General features: G+C 31.7%; 1 protein-coding gene across 1 annotated transcript; it reads left to right on the forward strand.

Annotated features, from left to right (window-relative positions):
* The first annotated feature begins 530 nt into the window (after positions 1 to 530).
* Positions 531 to 1,148, forward strand: LOC149263375 (uncharacterized). The gene is made up of 3 exons (XM_089387645.1): positions 531 to 603; positions 717 to 787; positions 930 to 1,148. Exons 1-3 carry the CDS (start codon positions 531 to 533, stop codon positions 1,146 to 1,148), a joined length of 363 nt encoding a protein of 120 aa, XP_089243771.1.
* The last annotated feature ends 9,855 nt before the right edge of the window (positions 1,149 to 11,003 follow it).

Below are 11,003 nucleotides of genomic sequence, written 5' to 3' on the forward strand. Positions count from 1 at the left end.
TTCAAGATGAATTAGTTAAAGGTCAAAGATGAATTGGTTATATGTTTTATGCATTATTTTTTTTTTATGTTTTTTTTTTACTATATTTTATTAAAAACAGTATGATGTAGCATTTTATGTTTTTAATTATATATTTATTTAATTAAAAAAATAGAAAATTCTAAATTTAATAGATATTTTTAAAATTGATTAGAGATTAGATAGTTAAAATAGATTCTTAAAGTTGAGAGGATTAATCCAACTTCCTCCATCAAATATTGAGGAAAAAATTTCTCTTGAGCAATTCTAGAGATTTTTTTCCTCTAAATTAAATAGCTAGAGATTTTTTCGTCTAAATTAAATAGCCATCCGAGTCATTCCTCTACGTTAAATAGCCATGTGATTCAATTGAAAAGCCAAATTTGGCGAGTGAATTGATTTAGTAAGGTATATGATTGTACTTTCGAGTGTTTTTCTCGTTTTGCTCTCCGCGTCAGAGTGAGTGGAGTACGTTATTGAAAGAGGTTTCTGATATAGAAAAACACGCGGTTATGGAAGCTGGATTTTCACGTTATGCCAGGATGAAGATCCTCGTTTCTGTTTTAATATTATTGAGCTTTAGGGGTGCGTACTTTACATAAAATATTGATTGGGTATTCAATTTATTTTGCACAGAATATTTTCTCACATGCCTGCAAAAACACTAATATGATACAGTAACCCTTTTGATAATGCAGAGATCGCTGGGAGAGAAATTAGTGATAAACAAACCACGTCTTCGTCGGAACGTGGTGGCCCTGCTTTCTTTGTAATCTTTCGTTTCTGAATCCATGTTTTCTCTGTAATCTTTGATATTAAATCTTGCTTTCTTTGTAACCTTTGATAGTAAATACACAATATATTATCTAAATCTTGGATGTACACTTGAATGAAAAAAACGGTTGTTACAGGTGAACGGGATGGGAGAGGGTAGAATCGAGGTGGCATTTCCCACTAGCTCCGCGCCGCCATCATGTGCTGCTAAATGCAAGGGATGCACTCCTTGTAAGTCTGTGGAGTGCTCCCTCACTCCGAAATTGCAGTGCCCCGGCACTGCGAAACCTGACAATGCGGATCCGTATCCCTTGGTGTGGAGATGCGAATGCCGCAACCAAATCTTTAACCCATAGCCTTATATGGCGAAACTGTTGACTGATCGCAACCTTTTGCCCGTGGAATGTCCTTCTACTTACGTTGGACTAGGGATGCTAATTTCTAGTTTTTTTATAATAAGGGTGGTTGAGATGAGTTTGCAATGAATTAAATAAAACTGGGTTATTTTGAATTAAATAAAACTGGGTTATTTACATTTTAATAATTTTCAGATCCTACTTTTACCAAAAGTTTTAGTTTTACTATAAATATGGAAGTGTTCATATTTTAGGATTTGTATTTAATTAGTTTTTTTGGTTAGTTATACTTCAATTTTAATAAATAGAATATGGGTGAGATTTTTTGCAAATCAATTCCAAACACCAAGAGCTCACTCTTATTTGATAGATGATTACACAATTACTCAATACTCAAGTTGCATTATATTTGAATATTATGATTTAATTAGTTTTTGTTAGTTACACTTCAATCCTAATAAATAGAATATGGGTGAGATTTTTTGCAAATCAATTCCAAACACCAGGAACTCACTCTTAAGATGATTACACAATTACTCAAGTTGCATTATATTTGAATATTATAATTCTATTGGTTTATTGTATTTTTTTTATTAATTTAGATGTGTCAATAAAAAAAATATCTGTTTATAGTTTAATTAAAAAATTATTTGTTTATAGTTTTGTGAAGATATGTTTACAAATGCTTTACTTCAAATGTCAAATTACTTTGAATTTGAATAATAAAATAATTACATTTTGACAATAAATATATTTCAAAGTATGTGAAGAAAATAAAACTTTCTCAATTTACTTTTTTCTCTTATTGTGCTTATTTTTGTACATATAATATAACATCTTAGCTTAGCTTGATGAGTATTCATAAGATTTGTCTCAGGTTCTAGGCAACGGAATTTAAAAAATCATGTTACCCTAACTGCTACCTTGTTAACATCTTAGCTTGGTGAGTATTCATAAGATTTGTCTCAAGTTCTAGGCAGCGGAATTTAAAAAAACATGTTACCCTAACTGCTACCTTGTTAACGGACAATCCTTGTAGATGTTACAACTACCTATTTTAACATGGATACACTCATACACTTTTGGGAGAATAGTTTTAATCCCCTTTATCACTCTATCAAGGAAACTTGTGATAACAATTTTATAACTTCTTATTATTCGGTTGTCTTACATTAACAATATACTTGAAGTCAATGTTTATGTGAATACAATAAACATTACAATTATGGGTTTAGTGTAATATAGTAAATTTTCATTAAATTTTAATGTTGTCAAAAATGATTAATAAAATTATACTCTTAGTATAAAAATAGTTAAAATGTAAAAAAAAATCCCAAAAATTAATTTTAAATTTTTTACTATTTTCTAATCTATATTGGAATTATAATTCAATTCGATGTTTTAATAGTATCTTTCATTTAGATACATGATTTATTATTTACTCTTACATTATGTAACTTAAATTTTTCTATTTTATATTTGTATAATTTAGACATATAAATTATTTCATTATAAATTTATTAAATCCAATTAATTTTTTAGTTCAATAATTCAATATTTAGACTCAGAATTGTTTTTTAAAAAATAAATTAAAATTAACATTTTTTATAAATTTCCTTTAAAATAAAACATTGATGTATATCAAGTCACACCAACCCATATTGAATGGTTATGATACTTATCACCAAAACAATGAATCGCCAAAACAATCGATTATTTGGCAAGTATTCATCAACAGTCAATTAAACGCTCTATAGGCACAATAAAGATATAAAGATATTTTTAGTCATTTGGGATATCAAGCTATACCATTTCAACTCTTTCCACTTCTTGTCTTCAATTAAATGCAATGGTCTGCAGGTGCAATAAGATATTTTTCGTCGTTTGGGATATGGAGTTATACCATTTTTAACTCTGAACCCTGTCCATTTTTATCTCTACATGAAACAATCAACCCAAGGTAAACCTTTTATTGGTTCAAGATTTTCGAACTGCGATGATTGACCTAACTGGAATTTTAAGGATTATGATTTTTTTGCACGGTTATAATTTTCATTTTAATTCGTTGAGAATGGTTTTTAACCTATGGTATATACTGTGACATTGCTTTAAAATTTTTAAAAAATGTAAATAGTTTTTAAAATATACATATTTTCATTTTAAATTTTATTATATAGTTTAAAGGTTTACAATTTTGTTTTTAATACATTGTTGACATAATAAAGATCGTGCATTTTTTTCATTTTAATTCGTTAAGAATATTTTTCAATATATTGCATATGTTATATCATTGCTCTCAAATTTTAGAAAATTTTTAAATAGTTTTTAAAATATATATATTTCTATTTTAAACTTTATTATAGAGTTGAAAGGTTTAAAATTTTATTTTTAATAAATTATTGATATAATAAACATTATGCACTTTTCACACAGATTTGATCTGTTTGATTGGAATCGATAAGGGAAAATCAATTTTGGGCCTCTGCTAACCCTTTGAACGTTAAAGGAGAGGGGAAGTCTAAATTTTGTTGTTAATGCTATACCATTTTCAATATACCCCCCACCCCAGAGTGGTTTCCAAATCATTTTGGGAACCCCTGATTCTTCCTTCTTGACATGACTGCAGGACCTGACAATGTCACTTTATGTGTCAAGTAATAAAGGCTTGCCAATTAATGTGATGATATGTGTCTTCAAATGGTTAAAAGGTTCCATAAAGTGGGGAAAGGAAACTTTTATCTTTTTCACAAAATGTCAAATCATAGATTACAAAATTCCAGACATTCTTTCATGTATTGTAACTTATGAATTGGTTTCTCCAACTAATGCAATACTTTCAACCAATCTCGGTAACTTAAACCACTATTTTGTTACTGAATTCATACTCTGTTATTTGAAATGAAGGTAAAAGTAGTTGAACCCTCAACTATAAAAGCTTTTGGCTTTGTCAATTTTCATTATTTACCATTAATATATAGGGAAGCTAAAGTCCATGAAAACCAATTTGAATTCAAGTTATATGAGGTTAAAGAATGGGTGTATCAACACTTTTGAGACCTCCATGATATCTTTTTGTTCGAGGAGTCATATCTAGCCCAATTAATCATCCCTCAAAATCACCTTTATCCAAAATTTGTGCCATGATGCTCAGAAAAATACCTCCCAAGCACGGAGGATGTTATATCAAAAGGTGGACCACTATTTTTCCACTTCAATTCTGCATTAATTTTAGAGATGTTGAACATTGTAATGCTTGGTAAGTCCAACCATTAAAAAAAAGATTTTTTGAGGCAGTTATACAATGAGAAAACCCATAGAGAAAATATTATAGTTCTTGAGTCCTATTTTCCCATAAATTCTAAAATTCCTAGAAGTATTCCACTTTATTCATCCAAGACATTTCCTAAGATGTCAAGGAAAATCATTTGTATGATTTGTTTTTTTTAGGGTCTCATGATCACTAGTTAGTAGACCATTTTAGCATTTTTAAAATAATTATCACCAGTCATGAAGTCCGTTGTGAGGCTTCATTTCATTCAATACCTAGATGACATCATAAATGAACCATGAGCAATTTCTAGGCTTACTAAGTCATTCAGATATCAATCTTTAATGGTTTATCTATTCCTTTACATTCAAGTGGACAAATTTTCTAATTTACAATTTCAAAAATATGATTCAAATGGGAATTTTGTCTCTGTAATTTCATTGACATTAATGGCGAGGAAGCATTCTCTCGATATTAATTTTGACTAATTTTGTCAATCATTTCTTATTAATCTCTTTCAGTCCATTATATGATGTGTCTCATACAAGGATATTGTTATAAATCAAAAGGATATCACAACTCAGTGAGGGGAATAGAGTTGGATATCGCTATTTTTGAAAGAATATCTCTATTTGTGAAAGACTTTCATAGATATTAGATTATATGGCTATGAGCTACATCTTTATAGGTTTCCTCTCTTCCTACCAGTGAGAATTTATGCAATTGAGTTCATAAGATAGAGCTTCAATGTTAATCAAATTCATTGTTATCAAACAAACGTGTGTCGTTTTCAAATTGAAGGCAAAAGTGGGACCATTTTGATTAATGGAAGAGTAACAAGTCAAGAGATTCAGGTAATGCCAAAAGAAAAGAAGTTACCACATGGAGAAGTTTGCACTATGATCATCACAAGATTATATCTAACATAATGCCAAAAGAAAAGAAGTTACCACATGGAGAAGTTTGCACTATGATCATCACAAGATTATATCTAACATAAGAGTATTGTAAACCAATACCATGTCAAAATTCCCACTATAATATATAATACTATTAATATATTATATTAGTATTATTATTAATATGCCATAAGTAGCTTCTCATCTATTCCAATTGCCATACTAATTGGAAACATTTTTCCTTTTTGGGTATAAGAAAGAAATTTTAAATAAATTTTATAAAAACTCAAACTATTGGAAATTGGTTACTAAATCTAGGAAAGATTTAACCACTCGTACTAAGTAATATTTTACCTTGAAACAAATTATTTATTCCATCCAGATACCTATTTCTGGGAGAGGAAATCCTTGAATCTTCTGCCCAAACACTTCTAGTGAGGCGCTGAATACGTTGACTGCTAGTGAATCTTCAACATCTTGAATGTTTTGGAAAAGATGATTATAACAACTAAATTTTAACTAGCACAATTATATAAGTTATATCACTAGTAACTATAAATAGATATCAAAACACTTATTTTATAATCAAAATAATCAGTTCATAAAACAAACATCACATTTTTTTTAAATATTAAAATAAATAAAACATATCACTGACCATTTTCAGATATTTTCCAAATATTATACATTTGTGTATAATTTGTCATTTAGTATTAAATTTGTCGAATTTGACACATTCACTTTAAGTAAAACAAAGAATAAAGTTACAATAGATTAAATTGCTTTATCAAAAATCACATATTAAATTTTTGTGTGATAACTGAGACCAATATTCTACGTTTGGTTTGAGGTAAGAAAGTAAAATAACTTTAATAAACCAATTTCAACAAATGATAATTTTAATACTAACCTCCCAATAAATGTCAAGCAATCTTGAAGCGATATATAGAACTTCAAAGTGTAATCCTGGTAATAACCCATTGTTGTGCATTGAATTGGATTTGTTTCCAGCCAAGTGTCCACAACTTTCTAGTCGTTTGACCTGTGAGATCAAATATACAATATGTAGACATTAATCAGAAACATAGAAAATGAGAAATTGTTTTTAGAGAAAAAATTAAAATAAATAATAATAAAAACTTCTAGAATCCTTAAATTCAAGAAGATCAATTTGTTGAATCCTTGAACTCAATTTCTCGTAGTAAGATCAATTTCTTGAATTCTTGAGATACCTTCGAGAGAGGAATTATAAAAACTTTGTAAATAAAACAAATTCAACAAAGCTAGGAAATAAATTCTCATGAGATCGTAAAAATTAGTAATTACATATCAATGAAACTTTCTTGATAGAATTAGGAAAGAAATGCTCACAAGATCTTAAAAAATAATTTTTTCCTATTAATTTAATTATATTTATTGAAATGAAAGTTTTATTGTATAGTTGTTGCTTGAGTGAAAGAAAATTATAGAAAGGTGATGAGAAAAAAAATAATTGAAATTAAAAACTGACAGAAAGAAAAAAACACTATGATTAATGGAATTGGAATTGAAATTTTATTAACTATTATATTAAAATATACATAGTTTACATGCATGAGCACATTCCCTACCCCTATGTGAGGAAACCAGAGACGAGAGTTGAAAGGCTCTACCCCAAGAAGGAGAAACCAGAGCTCAAAAGTCTTACATTCAAACTAGCAGTTATAAAAAACCATGAGCCTAAGATCTAACATTTCATTGATTTTCACTAATGAAAAACGCTGGTGAGGTGCCAAAAACCATCAAAGAGCATCGAGGCTCTTTCTAGCCAAATCAAAATGAACATTTTTTAGATCTTGCCATTGAGCCAAACTAGGTTGAGAGTACTAACTTGAGAATCATATTAAGGTCAAAGTGCTATATTTTTCCACATTGGAACTACATGATCGCCATGTTGGATCCACACTGAACATGGGTGTTACCTTAGGATTTCACATTGCTAGAATTGGTTGGAAGCTCCTCGAAGATTTAACAACCAAAGGGACTACGGTTAGGATGGGAGGAGGGAGGTTTGTCGACCATCAAAGGGATGGGAACGTGGGAGGGAGGGGGATAGGCCATGAGAGCGTAGGTGATAGGTGAAGATGAGGAGCTAACAAGAGGGGAGTGCGAGGGAGAGGGAGCAAGTGAAGAGGAGGATGGGATGTTAGGCAAAAATTTGATACGAAGGTCTTTGGCCAAGTGTTTGAGTGAGGATAAGGAATGTCTCTGGTGGGATGAGATCTTAGTTATCAATCCACAAGATTTCAACCTCTCTTGGGCTTTCTCCTTGAGCTGGAGGGTGAGGAGGTTTCAGAGAGTCGAGAGTGTCGAACATCCTCTATGATTCTTCACTTCCTCTATGGCAAGATCCTCTTTCCTGATTAAACCTCAGATGCCATAATCAAACATAGTTGTAATGGGGGCTTCTTCAAATGAGGTGGGAAGATGCCCACAACCTCTCCCTATGTTAGGGTGTCGACCTCCTCCCCTATCATGATTCATCATTGGGAGGTAGTAGGGCAAGGTCACACATCCAAAGCCGGAGGGGATAGAGGGAATGTTGGAGGGAATAAATGAGGGAGAATGATGCATGGAAAAGAGAATGTCCATGAACTTTTTTGATTTATTACAGAAGCATGTGAGCACGGGAGTCTGGTAAAAGGAATGCAGGTGCCAACAAAGAGGATTAAAAGCCACGAAGGCCACTTGGTGTAGGAGATATGAAAGGTGGCGGTCACTGACAGTGAACCTGAGGAGTCGTGACGATAGCCTCGCGAGCACCCAGGTCCATATGAAAATATTATAATTCTCTACAAATATTCAATATTGAAATTAATTTAATCATTTTCCAAATTTATTACATGTACTTTAATTATTACACCTTTTCTATTTTTAAAATTAATTTAAGAAAAAATAAATTAATAACATACTTATCCTTAACTCTTATGCATTTTTCCCTAATATTCTTTCCTCTTCATAAACTAAATCCTAAACATATCTTACAACTCATCAATGAGAAGGATTTCATTAAAAAAAACATGCAATAATTATTGATTATATATTTAAACAATATTTTGTTTTAACACATTATCTATAGAACCAAAAAGTAACCCAAACATCACTTAATAAATCCACCAACTAAATTTTCATTTAATTGTTAAAATTTGCCTTACCACATGTCTTCAAGTTATGGTATTATTTTAATATTAACTCAATAAATATGGAATGTGATTTATGTATTTATAATTTTGATTACCTTGTTAACTTAAATTGTTAGTGTTTTAAAATTTTATTATTTCATAATATTTAATATATATATATATATATATATATATTAGGAGTTAGTTTAATTGATGATTAGTTATTACATTTAGAGGCGCTCTCTAGCCCAGTATAGTAGAGATATTGTAATATAATGTTTAACATTTTGACTAATTCAAATTACATAAAAATAAAATAAAATAAAATAAATGTAATGTAAACATTTTAACTAGACAAAATTAAAATAAAATATCCTAGATCCATCTTAACCCTAGACCTATGAAGCGTCAAGAGGGATAAAATCTCTTGAGACACAAACCTCTTTTAAAGTGAAAAGAGATTTGATCTCTTTCGACACTTTATAGACTCTCGAGCATAAGACTCCTCTTGTCTTAAATGCACAATGGACCTAGTTGGAACTCTCCCTCTCATTCCACATGTAACATAGAACAATCAAGCACATGATTATAATCCTGCATTTATATTTAAAGCGATGAAACATGGAAAACATCATGAAATTTATTCGATGGATGTAAGTTCAGCCTGTATCACACTATTTCAATCCTCACTCAAGGATCTCCAAACGCCCACAATACCATGGTTCCAACTTGTCATATGTCCCAATGATTAAGGATTTCTTCTTAGGTTTGATCCTTAAATAAACATGTTCCCCAACCACTACGAAAAAAAGGTCATTGGTGAGGGTCATGTCTATGATGGACCTTTAAGGTATGTCACCAATGTTGCATATAGTGATGGTCCTTTAAAAAAGGTTGTTGTAAGTGCATATAGTGATGGTCCTTTAAGGTTTGTCACCAAAGACATTTTCAAAGACACCTTTAGTGAGGGCTGCTAAAGGCCCATAACTAATTCTCTCTTAGGTGACACTTGTACCGATGATCTCTTATTGTCCCTCACCAATACTCTTTTTGGTTACTTTTGGTGAAGGTAAAAAAATTATCGTCAATATTGATCATTTGAATGAGTTTTTGATGATGTTATATGACTATGACTATATTTTTTGTCGAAAGTTAGCGATTTAAGACAAATGTTATGGAGTCTTTTTCATTATGTGTCCAAGGTCATAATGGTTAGAGTCAATCAATTTTTTAAGAAGTAATTAGTGTGTAGCATTTCCCTCAATTAATAAAAAATATAGTTTTCCTATGAGTCAACACATGATTCATCTATGTTTGGTTTATTATTTAGCAACTTCACTTTATATGAAGTTCCACTAGTGTGTGTAGGAACCATATTATTTAATACATATTAAATCTCAGTGAATTCTATTAATGAGAGAGACCTACCACTCCTCAACACTCTTGACAAACCTTGACATGATTTGGCACACACTGACATTCCATGGCACCTCACATGTCTTGGAACATCCTCATATCTAAAACACCTTGCAATGACTAGGATGCCTAGACACATGTTGGCATTCCCTAGCACAACATACCACTCCCCTTGCATATGTTAGCATGGCCTATACTCCCTATAATTCCCTACAACACCTTGGAATGCAATGGCATACATTAGTACTTGGTATGCATTGGCACTTATCATGCATTGGAACCTATTATTAGTGTTCCTAGCATGCCCCCTTTGTAAAAGTAAAGTCCTAAATTATTAACCCATTTATGTGTTCATTTCCTTGAATTTTATCTTGGTTCTTCATTTTGTTGCCTTGACACTCCTTGACACATGTTGGAAAACCCTAGCACCATGCACATCCTTGGACACCTTAGAACCTATCATGTATTGGCATGTCATGGCATGCCTTGACACTATTTGGCACATGTTAGCGCACCCTAGAACTCCCTAGCACACTATGACACTCCTTGACATCCCATGGTACCATAATGTGCCTTACCACTACCTAGCATAGCTTGTCACTTCCTCCTTGACATGCCTAGCTCTCGTTGACACTCATTGGCATGCCCTCATATTCATTCATTTGGACGTGGTTTGACTTAGTGCTCCCTTGTGTTTCCCTAATAGTTACTAACAATCCTTGGTATACACGAGCACTCTCTTGCACACCTTAGCATTCTTTGACATGCCATGCCACTCCATAGCATGTGTAACACTCCATCACACACATTGGCACTTGGAAAGTCTTAACATGCTTGGCGTGAGTGGAGATGCCTTTGTACAATTTGGCATGCGTTGGCATAGTTTAATATTAAATTTTTTTGTGATCCAGCTATTGTAAAGTAGGAGAGAAGTAACAGAGGAAGATTTGGCACTTAGAATGCGCTAACACTTGGCACTTGTCATGTATTGTCACTTGTAGTACTATAAGAAAGGCATTTAGGGACGGTTTTTGAAACCCCCCATTGAAAAGGCATGAAAAATTGAACTTTTTTGGGGGGGATTTCAAGAAACTGCCTCTAAAAGGAGTTT

Source organism: Pinus tabuliformis, chromosome 6 (genome assembly GCF_031772625.1).
Source record: "Pinus tabuliformis cultivar Carrire ecotype Pingquan chromosome 6, CPIR1, whole genome shotgun sequence".
NCBI lineage: Eukaryota > Viridiplantae > Streptophyta > Pinopsida > Pinales > Pinaceae > Pinus > Pinus tabuliformis.